We start from the raw sequence: 19,940 nt of genomic DNA on the forward strand, positions 1-19,940 counted from the left end.
GTGGGGGGGATTTACACACTTCAGGGGGGCAAAGACATGGGATATAGGCAGAGAGTGATGAGGATTATAAAGTTTAAATACAGGCACACATTAAAAGCGCACTAGGAGGGGAAAATGGACCAAAAAAGAGAGAGATAAAGAAATAGTGACTAAACATGCAGATAAAGAAAATAGTAAAAAAAAAAAGAACAGGAAAAAAACTGATGAAAAGCAGAAGGTTTTCATGTTATTGTGTATGTTAATGCAGTTATAATGGTGACAGAGAAATGTGGATGATGACAGAGGATTAGGATGAAGTAAACTGGGATTATCCAACACATGACAGGTGATGGAGATTCTACTCCAAACTGAGGAGGGAAATGCTGCTTGCACTGTTTGGGCGGGTGGAGATAGCTGTGAAGGTGGAGATGGAAAGAATAAAGGTGAGAGAATCTGTGCAGCAAAGCATGAAGTGTGACAAAAGATGTGAAATGTTAGTTGGAGTTGAAAAGAATGTCACTGTGGATGATGGCCTACTAGAGCCAGAGTGAGAACATTAATGAGAAAAATACAAAAAACAATAATGCTGGCCATGCCTGTTGACACCATTTGTTTTGACCTTTTACACTTTGTCCCATAAAAAAAAAGAAAGAAAATGTAACATATTAAATTTATTTTCACAGCATAATGAAGAAATAGTCATAATAAACAAAGTTTTTGTAGTAGGTGTTTGAATGTGGTACACAAGTAAAGTTTTAATTGTGCACAAACAGACGAGATGAGTCAAGCAGCGACGTGTTGTGGATGCTCAAACAAAGATTTTTGAAATCTTAAAATCAGCTGTATGTATTCCTCTGATTACAACGCCTGAATAAAATGCAATCTACAGCTAAAATATGTTGCTTTGAAATAACATAGAACTGCTAATGTTCTCTCTGTAAAATCTGAAATGTATGATTATCCATTATGACAGTTTTGGGTTATTTAGCTAGCTTCCTTTGTGTAATGAAACTCATTGAGTTCATTTGTAATAAATATTATCATGGCCTTTTTTTTTTAAAATAAGGGCTAAATTTTTAAATTTATTAACAGATCTATTCATAAAATTGCTGCACTATTTGTTGAGCTAACGAGTGAATGAGAAAGATTGTCTGCTGTAACACCAAAGCAACAAATCAATAAAGTAAGTCGTTACTGCCTGATTGATTCACAGTAGTTTAATTCTAAGACACAATGGTCTGTACAGTCCCGCAGGAAAGTGCAACATGGCCAGATTTTGTGCAAATGCAGCAATAGTGCACACTTTATTTTATTTCCTGTGGTTTCACCTTTTCTTAGTTTATGTTGATGATTGCACTGTAGCTCGGCCCACCTGTCAGAAACACAGGACTGCAGACCTGATTAAGACAGGAAAGCAGAGAGCCCTTTTTGCCCATTGAAAAAAGTCTCCTGGGACTAAAACTACTGGATGATGTTGGTCAAAACAGTTTAAAAGAGCCCTTTGCTTCTCTTTGTATACAGGCTCAGAAAGATGAGCCTATTAGAAAAACATTTGAGAAGAGAAGCAGCTGATAAGACACACCTGATGAAGGTTTTTCTAATTTATTCAGCTTTTGTAGGGCCAAGCCCTATGCAGTTCAACCAGGAACAAAAAATCTGGCTGAAAATAAGTTCTGAGTTTCTTTCCCTCACATATAAATAGCAGCCTGCCTTCTGTGCCAATTGACCATCCAGCATGGGCTATCTGGGGTTTGAGGGGGGGGGGGATTAATACCTCATGGACATTTATATTATGCAATCTGAATCTCTTGCTTGTAAACTTGTACTTCTCTTCTTTATTTGTCTTGATTTGTCTTAAAGCCTGAAAGGGCCAAACAGATTTTAAGTCTACAATGAGCAAAAAATATTTTTAAGTTGAAAAACAATGAGCTGAATGGCATAGTTAAATAATCTACTGGAAATCTAAAAGGACATCAACTGAGATTGTAATTAAGAAGTCAACTTGTAAGGACCCTAGCGTTCGCATACAAACCCAGTCTTGAGGTTCAGTATGGCATCTTCCACTCCTCTCTGGTTGTATTTGCCCATGTACTGGTGCATGTCTGGGTAGTTGGAGCGGATATTTTTTTCTGTGCTCCCGTTGGGCACTGTGCCAAACTTTAGAGGTGGGTACTGCTCCTCTGGATGTTGAAACTATCAGAGCAAAAGAGGGAGAAGGAAGGGGCATGAGACGCACCAGGCTGTACACCAATCTGTCTGACCTATTTCTGTCCACTTTCCAAACTAACTTACAACACCCCATGCACAGTCAAATATGAAAAGAGAGCAGTCTGTGGACTAAAAGTACTATTCAGGACTGTCTTTTAAGAATCCAAGAACTGTGGTAATTGAGTTATGTTAAATGAGATTCTATTCATTTTTAAATTCCCACGCTTTAATCAATTTAACATTCCAATGCATGGGATTTGGTTCACTCTGAGACTTTAATTCTCATTCTGCTTTCTACACTTAATCAGTATTCAAGCAACGAGGTACCTTCTTGTCCGAGAGTCCTGAAACTGTGTCAATGTACTCCTCCTGGATCATGAAAGCAGCCAGGTTAGCAGTGTAGGAGGCCAGAAAGATGACAGCAAAGAAGGCCCAGATCAGCACCATGATCTTGCTTGTGGTTCCTCTTGGGTTCTCCACTGGCACAGAGTTGTTAAAGACAATGGCCCACAAAAGCCAGACAGACTTTCCAATGGTGAAAGTGGACCCTCCAGCCTCTGCTCAGAGTGATAACGGGGAAAAACGAAAGTGAGAAATAAGTAGTGTAATGAGAAGCAGTGACATCTTTTTGTTGAAAGCAATACAGTCAGTAGAAGACACAATGGTGCATTCACTAGGACGTGAATGCAGATGAAGCAGCAAATTCAGATGAAATGTCCCTCAATGATCAGCCAAATAGGCTTAGAACATGGGGGGGGGAAAGGGCTTTTTGACACCAGACCTCATAAAGCGGTAGCTATACATTTAGAGGATTGCAGTCTTCCATTCAGCCGCTACATGATCTTATAAATGATTAAACCACAGTGTGCAACTTGCCACTGAAAGGGCTCAAATACTCCTTCCTATACACGATGATAGTGAAGGAGAAAAGAAGAGCAGAGATGAGAGTGAATGGGAAAATATACAGGAGGGTGCTGCACAGGAATTATGCAGTAAAAGAGGTAAGTCTGGCTGGGTTTTGGACCACAGCATCAGGCACACTGAATATCACAGGGATACAAACTATGCTGCTGAATAATGAATGGCTGCTTTAATATTGAGAATATATAGAAGCAGTTCAACATACTGTATGTATGATTTCCTCATACATAACGCCACACTCACAGTGAAGGATTAAGGGCAGCACATTCAGCATATGCCCATCAGTGTAAATGGGGAAGCCAAGCAATTGGACTTGCAAGAAAAAATCACCTAATTTGAAACAAAAGATTGTCTTAAAAAAAATCTAACTTCTCTTCTTTTTGTTAGTTTTAGCCACTTTTTCAGGAGGAGGTTTAGTGTTTGTCCATTTGATCCATTAGGTAACAGTGATGGACTACACAGACCCATTTATCAAACTAGAAAACACAGAGAGCTTAGGCTCATCACTCACTCTTGCCAGTCTGCAGGCTGCGGTTGTAGCCCACAGGGCTGAAGAATTCAAAAATGAAGACAGTCACAGCTACCACAGTCAGGCACATGACAAACATCATAACCCACACCGCTGGACTGTAGGGTTCTGTAATAGAAAACAAAAAATAAACAAACAGAAGAGTTATTTTTAAAAAAAGGGCTTTATTAGTCTTTTTTGTCAGAAACAATGCAAAGATCCACATATAGAACCACTGATGTTTTGAATTTGCATTAAGCTAATTTGAAACTCCTGTCCCTGGTTGGGCTTTTCTAATAAAAGAAAGATATAAAGAAAGGGGGAAAATCTCTGCTTCTAAGCTGTTGTTACCTTATCATTAAATAAGGAGCATTACAACATTTTATTAAACTGGTACACGTATGCTAAACCTAATGAATAGGTATCCTAAACAATGAAAACATGAAGTACTAGAGCAAATAGTCATCAGAAGTCCATAAACACTCTTTCTTTTTTCTACAATCTTTTCAGTGCAGTCTACAAGCCAATAAACTGTTTTCCCACTGGGCCTTAAGTCTGCTGACAGAGTGAAAAAAGAAGTTAAGAAGACATGAGCTGCTAAGAAAAAAAGAACAGCTAATCTTGATTTAAAGGCCGGCAACCGAAGATCGAGGCATTTTATGCAAACTCAACACTTTTACAATTAGATTAGATTCTGTACATCAGCTAGATGCATCACATAAACATAGCCTCTTACCTAAGAAAGCTGATGGTGATACAGTTCCGTTGCTACGGGAGACCATGACACTGATCCCCGTTTCCACAAAGGGGACAGAGAAATCCACAACCTCTGACCTCTCTTCATTGATTGTCAGCGAGCCAATGGCCATATCTGCTCGCTTGTACACCACCTAAAAGAGGGCAAGAATGGTGTTAAGGAAGAAATCTAATTACCAGTAATTCATGTAGCTGTTATGGATAGTCAAAGCCAATCTTTGACAGTCCACAAAGGTTTATTTCCAGGTGAGATCCTGACATTTCTACACCTTGAACCTTTGCACATCCATGAATGTGCCAACAAGAGGGGTGCCAATGATTCGATGCAGTACAATTACTAGACACGTGTCCTTTGTGCATCTATTTAGCATACAAAATTAGTTCAGGCCCATCTCCTCCCTGCCACCATCTAGCAAAACCTGAAAACCGCTGTGTCTGCTGATTGTATGAGTGAAATGTTAATCTACATTAGACATGGCACATCCGCTCTTCAGAGCAAATCAGCAGAAAAATGAAGCGAAGCAGAAGGCAAAGCAACCTCCTCTCAACTTTGCCAAGTATGTGGATTACCTGATCAAAGAATAGCAGGCTTTGGTGCAGCTGATCAAAAGACAGACATTAGTTAAAGAAAACAAAATTTGCTTGAGAAAATAGATTTGACAGACAGCTCTGACCTGTGGTCAAGTTATAAATTAAACATGTCAGGTATGTGTGACAGACTACGTGTCTGATAGAAAAAAACAAAAATTATTTATAAATATAAGGGCGGGAGAGCACAGTGGAACTGTTTTGGAAAGCGTGACTAATGCTGTTTGGCAAATTCCCTCCGGGACAAAGATCGAAACAGCAGGGAGCTTCGATGGAGCAGAAGCCACTGAATTGATCCCAATGTATGTCTGAGTACTGAATGTATGCTTCTCTGTCTTGCTTGTTTTTTTTTCCCCCTTAACTTATTTTTTCACTAACATCTGTGTTTTTTCTTGATGGGAGATCATAAACTACATGACCAAGAAAATATCAAGGACTAACTGCAACTAATCAAAGGGTGTCTAACATTGTGTGCGTGTCCTTATATGTGTTTGTTGGTGTGTTGGGCGCCGTGGCTCGGTGGGCAGATTTGTCGTTTTGTAACCTGAGGGTTGCCGGTTTGATCCTCGGCCTGTCAAGCTCATGTCAAAGTGTTCCTGAGCAAGACACCGAACCCCAAATTGCTCCTGATGGGTCATGGTTAGCGCCTTGCATGGCAGCTTCCACCATCAGTGTGTGAATGTATGGGTCAATGTGATGTATAATGTGGAGCGCTTTGGGTATCATTCGAGGTACAGTAAGGCGCAATATAATTACAGAGTAAATATGTGTTTCTGCAGCTAATCACACTGTGGGAATATATTTTAAGGAAAACATGCTTCTTGCATATGTTACATATAGCGTTGGTCTTCCAATTTATTTAACAGTTTTTTTTCACCCTCTAATACAGTAGATGTTTGTGTCTGCACATTTGTGTGTCTATGTGTATATGCACATGTTTGATAAATGACGGCTGTCTCATTACTGACAGTTGTTAAGTAGCCATAACTTTCAAAGCGATTGATGTGACACATAAAATTTAAGTGGTCACCCAGGACATGGGACCACATGCTGAGGCAGGCTGCTATGCAGCTTGATGACTGAAAATGCAACGCAAAATATGCAGAGGCACAGCCGCATATACCCAGGTATTACTGGACTGACACTGAGAACACATTGCTCACAAAATCAGACAGGCAGAACCGCAGGCATCCACACATACAAGCACACACACACACTCACACAAACAAAGACTTACCTCTCCAATCATGCCGTTCCAAACCCCATCGATTTTCTTCCCATGCTTCCCATTGGTCACTAAGTACAGGTCATAGGTGAAGCCGACAATCTTGGCAAGTCGCTTGAGGATGTCAATGCAGAAGCCTTTGCAGCACTGCTTCAAGGGGGCCACACCCTCATGAATGGCACTGTAAAAAAGACACAAGGAAGAAAAATAACTACAAACAAATAAATAATTGAAAATGTGTAACCAAAAGACTTAAAAGCTGCATCCTGACTGGTGTGGAAAGGAAATTAGATGTAAGGAAAGGAAAAAATCAAAAGGGTCGCATGAAAGAAATACTGTGGCCAGGTCCTTGGTGACAGGCTTGATCGACCAGTGTAGGATAGGTGCTGTCATCCCTTCTGAAGCTGATGAACCATAAAGCTCCTCTGTGGTCATATCTGATTCCAGACTCCTGAGTCATTCTGCTGATCCTCTGGAGAGCAGTCTATTATTGATTATGGCCACGGAGTGAAGAGACCACAGTTTTGATAGGTGACTGATGTCATTTTAGTTCGATGGCATCCTGAGAGTGTAGGAACTCCATTCACAACTCCGGTAAATGAAGTAGAGCGGCTACCACTTCTCTTTCACTCAGTCTTTTCTGAATATCATTTCCTTTCAGTGTTGTGAATATAAATGAAACTTTTAATACAACACCACAAAAAATTATAATAACATTACATAATAAAATGAATAGTTCAAAAATTTTTTCTGAGATATTCTCTTTTACCCAAAGCTTTCAAACCTGGCATTAAGGGGTCGTCTGCAGGGAACGGAGTCACGGATGCAGGTTCCAGATGCAGGGTCTGCAAGCTCCACAATGACAAATGGCCTCTCCTCCAACGTGACCACACGCAGGTGTTGGGCATCATCAGGTGGTTTAAGGAACGGCCCATAGCGTGACCAGGCTGGGTACCGAAGCCTCAGCACACCATTCTCCCACCAGCCTACCTAGGGGAACAAATCAGACAAACATTAGACAAGAGTGCAATGTACAATTTATGACTTTTGTATATATATATATATTTTTTTTTTTTTTAATTCTGTACTACTTTGTTGAAATTGATCAAATAAAGATGTGATCTTTACTCTACTGAAACACAAAGCATCAAAAGCAATCAAACAACGCTGACTCTCGTTTTAAATCTTGAAGATAACAACTGTACCAAAAGGTTCCCAGAACATTTTAACTTAGACTTGAGGTTGTTTTTAATAAATGGCAGAATGAGTTCATGTAGCAATTTTTGGATTCAGAATGTTTTCAACTTTAGAGAATATTTACGCTTGTTCTATTCTCATCTATAAGATTTCAAGAGTTGGGTAAAGTAACCTCCAATAACATCTGAAAATATCTCTAAAGTCAGTCCTATTATTTCACATTTATCTGTCACACTTACAGACAGAGAGAGTAGGGAGGTAGGTAGGAACAGAAGCCCTAATTATGACCTTAATGACCTGAAGGTGTAGTCAGATTACTCTTACTTACTTCTGTTCATATTTTTCCTATTCATCAATGCTCTGATAGAGTTTTGAAAAAATCCCTTTTTGCTACAACCACACAAAATCATAGATTTGCTTTACTTCAGTGACATACATATTAGTTCTGCAGTAGTATGAACCCCAGCCATTCATACACTTATAAAGATTGCTATAATTTTACATTCACTGAATGAAAAGTGCTCATCCACACCACATATTTTCACTGACTAAAACTCAAGTTACACCATGTGTAAATTCCCCAATGTCTTTGAAAGCAGATCTATAGTAGTTTTGACAAACACAGCAAAAATACAGTACCATTTAGAAACTCAGCTTCTTCATTTTAAGCCATCAGAAACCAAAACATCATCAATTCCATCCTGAAATTAAGTATTCACTTCGCTCACTTTGGATTTGAATAAGTATTCACATCGCTCTCTGTGGTTCTGACTGATGGCGGAGCTAAGCTTAAGGCTAATCAGCAGAAAGTCAAAGCAAACCTTTGCCGTCCAAAACAAACATAAAATCACTTATCTTTTAGGTTATTTACTCGTCAACTATTTTCTCGATTAAATTATGTCCAATATTACTCTGCCTCCCTGCATGCATGGTGGCTGGTCAATGTATCCTGCAGATGAATATCTGAGTCTGTTGGGTATTATTTCAGACTTTTTTGCAGGAAAGTCCTATTTTTTCCTCCACAGACTTTTAGATTATTTTCTCTGTGGGAGTTTTGAGACAGTTAACCTAATTAGTAATAGCCACCCTACCACCTATCAATGACGATATGTGATGCGAAAGTGATGTGGTATAAAACGCAGGTAAGACACCGAATGCTTCAACATACAGCCCCTCTTGAAAACACTGAATATATGCTTATTTTAGTATCAACCAAGAACACCGTTTGTTCTTTTTCATTTCTATAAATGTGCATATTTGTGCAACAGAAAAAAAATGCAGAAATAGGGAAAAATCATAAGCTACAATATGAAATAGTACAGGCCTACTGCACCAACTTCATAAACTAGACTCTAAAGGATCACAGAAATAAAATAACATCTCTGACTAAAATGAAAAGTATAAGCCTTAAAGGCAGTACTTCCTGCAAGTCATATAGTCACTTTTGATTCTACTGTACGGATATTGTGCCAGTGTACCCTATTTTAAAACACCCACAGCAAAATATTCATTGTTAAGTGGGATGTGAGCATTGCCAGACAAATCTGTGCAGCGGTACAATTAATTTATGCATTTAATGCATTTAAAGGGTTTGCACTAACTTTTCACATTAGCATTAAACTAGCTTCTGAATTAAAAAATAATCTACAAATCATTGCAAGTAACTCATTGATGAAAAGCGGGTTTAACAGAAGGATTTACAGTTACAGTTGAGCGAAAATCCCAATCTTTAAATTCAAGGCTGCTGAATAGCTAAGAGCCTATGTTATGTTCCAGTTGGACCTGCTTCAATTTTCAAAATTACTTGTGATAAGGTTAAGTTAAATATTTTGTTAAATCTAAAAAAATAATAAAATGCTTGAAGTTGTCTGTAATTTCTGAATGATTAGTAAAATTGTAATGATGCAAAACTGCATTGGTCTATGTCCACCATTAGAAAATGTCCTGTTCATTATTCCTTTGGTTATATAATTATTTTTTCTTTCACACTGCATTGTTTATGTTTACTCTGAATGCCATGGATCTACAGGGTGGTAAACTTTTGAAACTGAGACTCACATCTAAGAAGACCCACATTTTCACAATACTTCCATGATCGGTGACAGGATAAAAAAATATAATAGCAAGGGCTCATGCATGCTGTATATCTTTGCATGTCCATAAATATAAAGATATACACATACATATGCACACACACACACACACACACACACACACACATATCTGTCAAAAAAAAAGAAGTAAATAAAAATGTGAGTGCTCAAACAGGCCAGTGAAGTAAAGTTTGGCAGCTCTGCCTGTGTGTATAATGCAAACGTTGGCAGAGAGGAGGCGGCAGTGGAAACAATGACAGTGTCTCGACTGCACTTCGAACCGCAGCTTCTCAACAGACATTCAATCAAAACACTAAGGTAACACAGAATGAAAACAGACTGAGCTCACTGGAGAGCATGCTGCTCTCTATAAGACAAATATCCGAAAAGGCGCAGACGCACACATCATAGAAAGAACAAGTAAAAAAAACATCACTGCAAACTCTAAAAATTGCTCGAATATTTAAGTACTTTGGCTTGGAGCTGAAATTTAACCACTAGGAGACAGTTAAAAGTATAAATCTTTAGCTGCTGAGAGTGACTTTACTAAAATGTTCATTAAATTCTGGTAGTATCCTGGAACATCTAGCTCTGTGTGCTGCCCCCATAGCAGAAACAAGTCGTGCTAATGCTGGACAACCTTCAGCACTTGTCTGCAGTGTTTCAGTGAGCTAAGCTGGATGCTCCGAGGCTCTAAGTAATGGTGCAGTCATTGTAAAGAGAACATTAAATATTCAGGGAGAGCCAACAGCTTGGATGTGCATAATAGGCAGATACAGGCGTCTTATCCTCAATGTGTGTGTGCGTGTGTATGAGTGCAATAGGATTTATGCAAGGAGGGTGTAAGGATATGTGTGGAATCATACGGTATGTTCTCATTTGTGTGCACATATGTGAATGTCTGTACATTAGCTATATGCGTTTGTGTTCATGCATGTGTGTACATGTGTGGGTGGGTTTCGTACCCTGGGTTTGCACAGAGTGGAAGGACCAGCGCAGGAGCCTCTAATTGAAAGGGATTTGAGGGATATGGCAGGAGTCAGCAAGTTACGACACGCTGAGACTGGACTCTGGTGGGCTGTTAAAACCAGCAGGAGGCTGAGAACCACCAATGTGTGTGTTTGTGCTTGTGGGGGTGCATCACTGTTTGTGCCTTTGCAGACTATATGATCTGAGAAGGTTGTGTGTCCTTATACATGTGTGGTGTTGAGAAGCTGGTGGATAGATGAGAAAATGAACATGGCTTTTTCCTCTGACACTGACAAGGGTGAAATCTGTCTGTATTAATGGGGAAAAATCTCCAACAGGTGACAAGGCTTCATGCTAAGGATTTCAGAGTAAATCAGTTTTATAGAATATGCATAACATACAAATGCTGCTGTTGCTTGGGAGATGTGCATGCAGTTATGCAGACAAGACACTAAAACACACAAACTAATGATGAATCTACAAGCAGCTTTGACACACAGAAATGTTTAAGTCTGCACTTCATTTTGTAGCAAAGACTTGTGAATATAGGCAGAAGGTAAGAACAAATCAACAGTTACTGATCATAACAACATCAGTCCTTTCAAATGGAAAACAAAGGAAATATGACTTGTGAATGTACTTAATCTGATTAAGTACATTAACAAATCATATTAACATAAATATATTTAAAAATCTTTTCTTTTACATGAATTAAGGTTTATTTCCCAGCGCACCTCCAGTATATGCTAATGTGAATCTTAATGTAGGTTAGTCAATTCAAGTGGTTATCCTCTACAGATGTGTAAGTATCCATGTCTGTGTAACTGTTCCTCTATGCATCATCTGAGCAAAGAAACACTGTCCAGGGAAACAAAAAGAAGGAGTTTCATTCAAGGAAATAAAAACACTTGATTTGCATAAGTCATTCCATTTAGGTTTCATATTATTTTTGCCTTGAATTTTTTCTTTTTCTTCCTTTCTTCCTTCCTTTCTTCCTTCCTTTCTTTCTTTCTTTCTTTCTTTCTTTCTTTCTTTCTTTCTTTCTTTCTTTCTTTCTTCAATAAGAGTAGGGTATAACTTAAATGCCCTATCCATGGATTCACACAAAGTGTAACTTCTCTTTTATTCTTTTTTAACCCATCATAATTTCCCTCAGGCAACAATGTTCTCACACCGCTCATCTGTCAGACCAACTAGTACAAAATATTAACTTTGCAGTCATACAAAAACAAAAATAGTAGCAAATAATCTCATTATATGTATATTTCTGTCATTTTTGTTCAATTAGTAATTGAATTAATCAACTATTTTATATAAAACTAACCATTTCAACAGACTTACCAGGAAACCAGAATTACAGAGAAACAACGTAACAGGAATATCAGGCCAAACAAAGTGCAGTTATCTCCTCAGCAGCCAGCTTCTGCCTCTGGGCGATTACAGTCTTTGTGAACTTTACATGAACACTAACCCTTGTGATCTGCCTGTCCTCGATGTCAGATTTATGTTCTTTCTCCAGATGCCAATACAGCATGGCTCTACCTTTCTATCTCACATAGAGAGATGAAGATATAAATGTTGTGCTAATCAGCAAAAGACCTGCTCTGGGTTCTATTGCCTGAAAATTTTGTGCTTTCGGTTTCATACAAGACAAAATTACAATATCTAGAGAAAATCTCAATATTTAGAAAAACTGTTTATGCAGAAATTGAAATAATATACAATGTATTGTATTTTTTTAAGCCTTTTCCATTTATGAGCATGACTCTTGTCTGACATTCTAATCCATAAACACACTCAAGAAACTGATATCATCTTCTTACATCTTCCCATCCACGTCCAGGTGTCCAGGAGATGACATCCAAGAAGGGATTGGCCAGGTAACCATCACTATTGAAGGAGTAGTCTCGACCGCCAAGAGTGATGTTGCCAAAATACCTGCAGTGTTGTTGAATAGAGGTAGAAGGAGACAGTGAGTTAGTAAGAATGTCACAGAAAGCACATGAGCAAATTAACAGTTTTCTTAAAGGAAAGAGGAAAACAGAAATATTGATGTAAGATTTGATGCAATAGAATGCCTGCCCTGTTCTCTTTCCACTTGAAACTAAATCACAGCAGCTCTGTAGTGTCAGTCAGGACTTGCCTGTTAATCAAATCCACAGACAAATGATCAGACACAGAATTGTCATGATCTTTGAAATCAAACAACTGCTGCTTTCTGCATAGGCATCAATCTCTATAGTGTGTCTGATAATCACACAGGACAGACTTTTAGATTGTCTCCATATGACATCTTGCTTGCTTCAAAACAGAAAATCTGAAAGCTTCTTTGTTGCACAACAGAAGGCTTCATATAGTACAGCAGCTTGCAGTTGCAGATAGTGAACAGCAGGTAGCAGTGTAAAAAATGGAAATGAGAGCATCTTTCTCCTCTGTTCCTGGACATAGTTTATAAACAAAGACAGAGGAATCCATTAATCATTTCCCAATAATTGCCACCCTGTTGATGCTCAGCATAATTTACAAGAATGACACCAAATAAACTAATTAATTACACATTTGGCTCAGTTTCAGTAGCCAGACTTAGAGTAGCCTCTAGTATCATACATATCATACATATCTGGGGTAAGAAAGACTAATGTTAAAAATGAACAAAGATGATAACCAGAACCACCTGTGCTACCTGTTAAAGTGTGCAGCTATGCGTTTGTGCAGCCTGTGAGGAATATATTAAAACCAGCTCATTAATATACATGAGACATGGTCCACTTGCTACAGATGCTGGGGTAATTTCGCCAACTTACTACTACATGCACCAACACCAGTTATTTTGCATGGATCATAACCAGCTCCAAATTCAGCTATCCCCTGAATGCCTGCTCTCTGACAGTGAATGCACCAACTGCACATATTCAGCCAATTTCGGCCATGAACCAACACTCCTTTCAAAGAGTACTCCTTATTCTATTTTTCTTTCCTCCTATTTAACATATTTTGTCTGAAGGCCACCAGTCATCTTACTCTGGAGCACCAGCCGAAAAATGCTCTTCTTTCCCCCTCATTTTCCTCCCCTTATCTCCCTCTCACCTCATCCTGCCCCGTAGTCTCTGAGTCTGATTGGCATCCGTCATGCAGTTGGTAACAAAGTTTGGCCCACCCGTGGTTCCGTATTCCTTGCGCATTGCCACTGCCCCGTGAGTCAGCACGGACACACCCCGAGCGATCCGTCGGCGAGGTTCATCCCTCCAGCCCTGAGGCCGCACGGCAAATAAAGCCCGAGGCAGGCTCTCCATGCCTAAACCTGAGAGAGCTGGCCCCACTGCAAACCACATGTGCGATGCTCCAGCTTGACCAGCAGCCCAGGCGGCTCGGAAAACCAACTCAGCCTCCTCCTGAGAGCAGTACAGCAAACGCACCTGGAGGACAGCAGGAAGGCAGGGAGGGAACAGGGACAGGGGGAGACACACACACACATACACTCTAGTGAGATAAGGAGGGGAAAGGGGGGACATGGAAAAAGACAGAGGGTGGGAGAAGTAAGGGGAGAAAGACAGAGCTGGAGAAGAGGTGCACCTGAGCGGGAGGAAATGAGGGTGGATAGAAAAGACCATATCGACAAATAACAAGGATGCTGGGAGACGCAAGAGGAGAGATAGCTGCAAGGTGATGTGATAAAGTTTATGGAAGTCAGTGGTATGATTTCAAGAGAGCAGCACACACACCAACAAGAGAGGAGACTGTGTAACTGCATGGGATGCGGGCTAACCTGAAGGTAGAGGAGGCAATGGAGGTCAGTGCTTAATGAGCTTGGGTCTGATGAAACAAGTTACAGTAATGAATAATGAAAACAGGGTGAAAACAAGAAAGGGAAAATTAAACAACTGTAAGCGGTGGAGCGATGAAATACTGAGGGAGAGGCGGAGAAGATAGAGAAGGAGGGCGGGTAAAGACTGAGTGAGTATGAAGGAAAATTACAGGGGAAAGGTTAAACGATGGCATGTGTTTTTAAAAGCAGGGTAGAAAAGTGACCTGTAGACAACAGGAGACAAGACGGAAAATGAGCGGCTAGAGGGAAATAGTCAGAGATGGGAATATAGTTGCTCCTTAGAGACTGGAAAGGAGGGTGGGGATGAGGGGGGGTGGTGGAGAAAAAGCAAAGGATGGCATATTTTTGTGAAATCAGGGCCTTGAGAAATAACTGATATTTATGAAAGAAGAGGTGGCACGATGGAAAAGAAGAAAAAACATGAAAGAAAACAAAGAAAGAACGCAGTGACTCTGGATGAGCTTTGTGCTGCAGGAGGGGTTAGGGGAGGAGGAGTTGCAATTGACCAAAGTAGGTTTTAAGTTAGGTGAATGATAAGCAAATGATGGAGCTGAGAAGAAAGATGGAAAAAGACAGAAACTAAATGCTAACATATATCAATTTAAGAAAAGAGAAAGCACTTAGAATGGAAGAAGTACACAAAAACTGATGAAGTGATAGAAATAGAGGAAGGGGAATTGAAGGACAAAAGAGAAGAAGACAACTCTTTCATGCAATGGGGAGGGATACAGACTGAAAGCACATTTTGAGAATTGTGCCTTCATTGAATTTTGAACTGTAATGGCTTGGCAAAACAATCCTGCCAGTGTGCCAATAAACCTCCAGTGAATCAGGCAGGAACTGAGAGTGACAGAGTGGGAGGAGAAAGGAGGGCGAAAGAGGGTGATAGACAGAAAGGAGAAGACTGAAGTGAGGAGGGAAGGAGAGAATCATTATAAACAGGCACACACAGTATCTAAAGATGGGAAATGGAGAAAAAGAAGAACACACAACACAGAGAGAAAGAGCAGAAGAAATACTGACAAGGCAGAAGCTGGAAGAGAAATGGAACAAGAGATAGACAATGAGAGAGTTGCGTAGTAATTGAGCTACAGATCTGCATCAGGTCATCTACAATGTAGAAGACATTACCATAAATGTAGCACAGAGGAAGAGCATGAGATACAAACATACACAGCTTTACTAAGTGATCACAAGCATTTATTAGCCCCGCATTAGAGGAAAAAGCTAAAGGAAGGGTAATGAAAAAGCAAGAAGGTTAGAAAGCAAGCACATCAAAGTAACCCCCTGCAACCAGTATGTTATATTAACAGTGACACTAGCAGAGGAAAGTCCAAGGAATCCAATATACATGCACACATTTCCAGACGCAAACACACATGCAGAGAGCTGCAGTGGCCATGCTGGTACATTAGCATTTACATTGAGACCCAGACTGAACCGAGCCGACAGACAGCAGAGCCCGTGGCCAGGAAGACACACGGATCGCACAGAGTGGACGGATGGCCAGTAGGATTGAACGATAACCATACAGTGATGGAGGTGCGAAGCAAAGCAGCAGAGGAGATTGAGCTTGTCTCTAGGCAAAGAACCGCAGGAGGGAAGGCGAGGGAAGGGAAAGTGGGAAAAGTAGGCAAAAAAAGAAAGTCATGAGTGAAAAATTGAACAGGAGGATCATGGGGGTCAAAGAGGTAGTTGATTGGATAAAAACATTGATAGATGAGACAGTGTGAGGGGAAATGATGGCAAGCTGATGGTGAAAGCAAGAGTGCGGCAGTAGAAATGAAAGTATGAAAGAATTTAGGAAGGAGATAAACGAGCAAGCATACTGTTTTAAGAAATGAAAGAAATCACGTACAAGCCAAAACCACGATCCACTCTGATTAAAATTTATCAATGTAAATTTGACATATGGTTGACTTGTGATTCAGATTTCTATAATAAAGATGTAGTGACAAATATTAGTATGTCTTCTATACTGAAGACAATGAACCAAATTTACATTTAAAGAATGAATCGGTTAGCTAAAGGTGCGATATTGAGCTACAGCTTTAAAATTAAATTATAAATTAAGATGAGCTGATGTTCAGGTGAAAAAAATCTTCAAAGGTCACAGATTATGCGCCATATACTGTCCTTCAACAAGCAGTTGTCCACCAGTGGATTGCTCATTACTCGACTCATTCTATGCAACCCTCATAAAAGGAAAATAGTCTCTATGGATAATATGCATTCGAGTTTTTATCTTAGTGCAAAATCAACAAATCAACTATTTAAATTTCTTAAACAACTTGAGATCAGCTAAGATCCTAACTCACTTCTGCAACAAGTGGGCTAGTAATTTCTGATATAATAAAATGCAGTGAAACTTCTGGACCTCTTTCTATTTACTAGGCATCAAATTCTATTTCCATTTAATATAGATACTGCACTCACAAAGGGTTCATGCATTAAATTGACCAACTTATCAACAGAGGAAAGCTCTAGCATGACTGTTTAACACCATCACGTTAGATAGTAGACATTTCTCCAACTTTAAAGCTTCCAATTTGCCAGTTTCTTCACACACATTTCACCCAACAGCCAGTCGGCAAATTAGACTGACTCGTGGTTTTTGTTGTACTGTCGAACTCTTAATGCCTCGGCAGATAGGAAGAGAAGAAACAGAGGGATAGAGGAGAGAGGGGAGAGAGAGCGATGGAGGGACAAAGGGAGAGACGAAGAAGGAAGGAAAAAGCTGGGAAGCCACCTGTTAGAAAAGGGGCCCCCATTGGTAGTTGCAGCACTTCCTCCCCTTTCCTCCCTCTTTCCCCCCTCTCTCCCCCCTGTCTCACCTGCGCCTCGTTCTCCTTCAGCAGCCTGCGTGTGCGTGCCCCCCCAGGGTCGTCGGTCACGTTCAGGATCACCACGCTTTTCTTCTCCCAGCCGATGAACGAGCCATCCGTCAGACCCTCTACCACAGACAGGAAATCCTGGTAGCCATGGTGACGTGTAGACACCACAGAGAAGGCAGTCCAATCATACTCCTCCAGCACCTCAAAGATGACCTCTAATTGGAGTGCAGTGGAGGAACTGAACTGGAGAAAGATGGAACCTGTTTCCTGATTTAGGGAGAAGAGCAGCAGATGTGGTTAAAACTCTCACTACAAAACTCTTCCTTTGAGTCTTAACTGTATCAATAATATCATGAGAAATTAAAAACCCTTTCACTGCAGAAAACTACAATGCTCTGAAATGCTCCATGTTGATGCACAACATAAAGGCATCATGGGGTTTGAAGTTTTTATGGAGCAGCAGCATTCATCAGCTGTAGGGCTTAAACAGCCTGGACTGTTGAGTTAATTCTCCTATGACATTCAGATGGGAGTGTTTCTAAAAAGTCTGTTAAGGGCCGGGAGGAGATGAGGACTAGGCTGGGGTACATCTTCAAAAGAAGTTTATCAGTAAGTGCTACAATTTAATTCCTCAAGAGGAAATGTTTAAAGCAGTTATTTTTTTAAGCACAAATATACATCTCTTTGTTCGTTTTTTTCTTCATTTGCTGATTAAATGTACCACTAGTTTTCTTTGATTGATACACACTTGCATCAGACAAAAATGAACAGTACATACACATTCTGACCAACCGTGCACACCCATGTCTGCTCATCGCTTCCCTACCAGAAACATCAGAGGTAGAGCGTCGACCCCAGTTGGTGCCATTTACAGATCAAACAGTGCAGTTTCTGCAGATCAGTGACACTGACCTTCAGCTTCCCCTCCATCCCACTTGCACTTTTCAACACCTTTTCTTCACACACAGGTGACTTTGTCAGTTATAATTAAAATAGAAGTAGCTTTCCATTCATACTTCATTCATAATATTGTCAGTCCACACTGCTTCAGGACATAGCATGTACCTAATTAACATTGCCCCACTTCTCACATTTGGAGCTGCACTATCACATATTTGGACGATTTGCCTTGTAATCTTCATTACTTCATCTCACACACACACAAAAAGCTGCAAACACTTCCTCTTCACTCTCCCACCCCAATCCCAACCTCCCTCCTCCTACCTGTGGCATCCTCCCCAGCCCTGCTCCCCCTCCTACAGCCACTATGGGCAGTCCTGTTTGTGCAGAGACAAACTCCAGCATGGGGGCCAAAGGGCCCCAGGCTGTGCGAGGGGGCCTCTCCTCTTCGTAAACCAGACCCTGCAGGGGCCGTGCCGCCAGCAGCTCACACAGCTGGGACAGCACCGTTTTAGGGCTACTGTCATTCACCTAGGGGTGGAAGGCAGGGAAGAAAGAAAACCAGAGTTGACCAACTAGGAGTCTTGATATAATGTTAGTCACGTTGAAGGTGTCTGTATGTATGACAGGTGTAACTAATAATACGAGCTGTGGTATCACACCAGAGTCTGCTCATTCAGCATGCCCTTCATACAGCAGCAATGTGTAGCACATTCAGTTCAGTGAGAACAACTACTGCTGTACTACTTCCCATCTTCAAGTAAGGCTGATTGAGCACTAAGTAGAGGACATAGTGTCTAACCTGAAGCCAGATGACGTTAGCAGAGCCCCACTGGGTGACCACACTCTCCCCCAGGGAGCCATATACCCGTCCAAAGCCGGGGTAGAGCACCCTTCCCCCAGGCCCCGCCACCGCCGCCTCTGCCTGCACTGTAGCACCAGCGTGGATCACAGCGATGTTGAAGTTCATCATGGCCCCAGCATCACGCTCCCGCGGGCTCGGCCGGAGCAGGAGGTGGGGGGATGCGTCCACCAGACCTGCCCACTCTGCCAGGACCAATAGGAGAGAGAGAGTAGGTATGGCGACCATGGCAACCTGCCGAGGGGGGAGGCAGATATATATCGCACTAAGAGAGGGTGCCTGAAAGAGAGACAGCAAGGAGAAGAAAAAGAAGATAAAGAAGGGGCAAAAGAAGAAGAGATTAACTTAAGCTCTTTTTTTTATATGTCCAGTACAGCAAAACAAAGAGGATAATGAAGAACTGAGAAATGAGGCAGCAAGAAAGACACAAAGAGGCTGTACATAGAAAAAATTATCCGATTGAATGCAGGCCAGACAACATGAGATAATAAAAGTTAGCTCTAGCTAAAAATTGACAGCAATGGAGGGACAGGGAAGAAAAACAAGACGGAGAGAAGATTAAATGAATGCTATTTATGCTACAGGCTGAAAAGGAACAACATGGGGAAAAATAGAAACAGTCTGTTAGAGGAAGGGGTGGTATGTGTGTGTCTGTGTGTGTGTCTGTGCGTGTGTGTGTGTGTGTGTGTGTGTGTGTGTGTGTGTGTGTGTGTGTGTGTGTGTGTGTGTGTGTGTGTGTGTGTGTGTGTGTGCGTGTGTGTTGGGGGGGGGTTAATACCCCACAGACAAAGATGGGGGCGGAAGTAGTTATTGTATGCTGAATAAATGATAACAACAATTAAGATTACTTTAAACACACTCACCCTCACACAGTTGCATCCCTGCACAGACACAGGCATGCAAGCTCTTGAAAATTCAGACATTTCTAAGATGAATTCATGACTGCAGTACATGAGAAAAGCAGTGTTACGATAGGGCAATATGAGGGTTAATGGATTATCCGCACACATACACAACCAAATGGAAAGATAATGACTACCTGTGAGATAGTAGGGTTAATATGTGAGCCACACA

The 19,940-nt window shown here is 40.8% G+C and overlaps 1 protein-coding gene across 1 annotated transcript in view; it reads right to left on the minus strand.

Annotated features, from left to right (window-relative positions):
- LOC121641400 (glutamate receptor ionotropic, NMDA 2D) overlaps positions 1-19,094 on the minus strand; it is a 35,330-nt gene extending 16,236 nt beyond the window's left edge. The window contains exons 1-11 of the mRNA XM_041987505.1: positions 18,807-19,094; positions 18,329-18,535; positions 17,105-17,371; positions 13,532-13,860; positions 12,268-12,382; positions 6,970-7,175; positions 6,198-6,366; positions 4,353-4,506; positions 3,620-3,745; positions 2,515-2,744; positions 2,012-2,172 (exon numbers count right to left, since the gene is read on the minus strand). Of these exons, the coding sequence (XP_041843439.1) occupies positions 2,012-2,172; positions 2,515-2,744; positions 3,620-3,745; positions 4,353-4,506; positions 6,198-6,366; positions 6,970-7,175; positions 12,268-12,382; positions 13,532-13,860; positions 17,105-17,371; positions 18,329-18,535; positions 18,807-19,094 (2,252 nt within the window). The remainder of the gene's footprint in view (positions 1-2,011; positions 2,173-2,514; positions 2,745-3,619; positions 3,746-4,352; positions 4,507-6,197; positions 6,367-6,969; positions 7,176-12,267; positions 12,383-13,531; positions 13,861-17,104; positions 17,372-18,328; positions 18,536-18,806) is intronic.
- Positions 19,095-19,940: the final 846 nt, after the last annotated feature.

This window comes from Melanotaenia boesemani, chromosome 6, assembly GCF_017639745.1.
Source record: "Melanotaenia boesemani isolate fMelBoe1 chromosome 6, fMelBoe1.pri, whole genome shotgun sequence".
Classification (NCBI taxonomy): Eukaryota; Metazoa; Chordata; class Actinopteri; order Atheriniformes; family Melanotaeniidae; genus Melanotaenia; species Melanotaenia boesemani.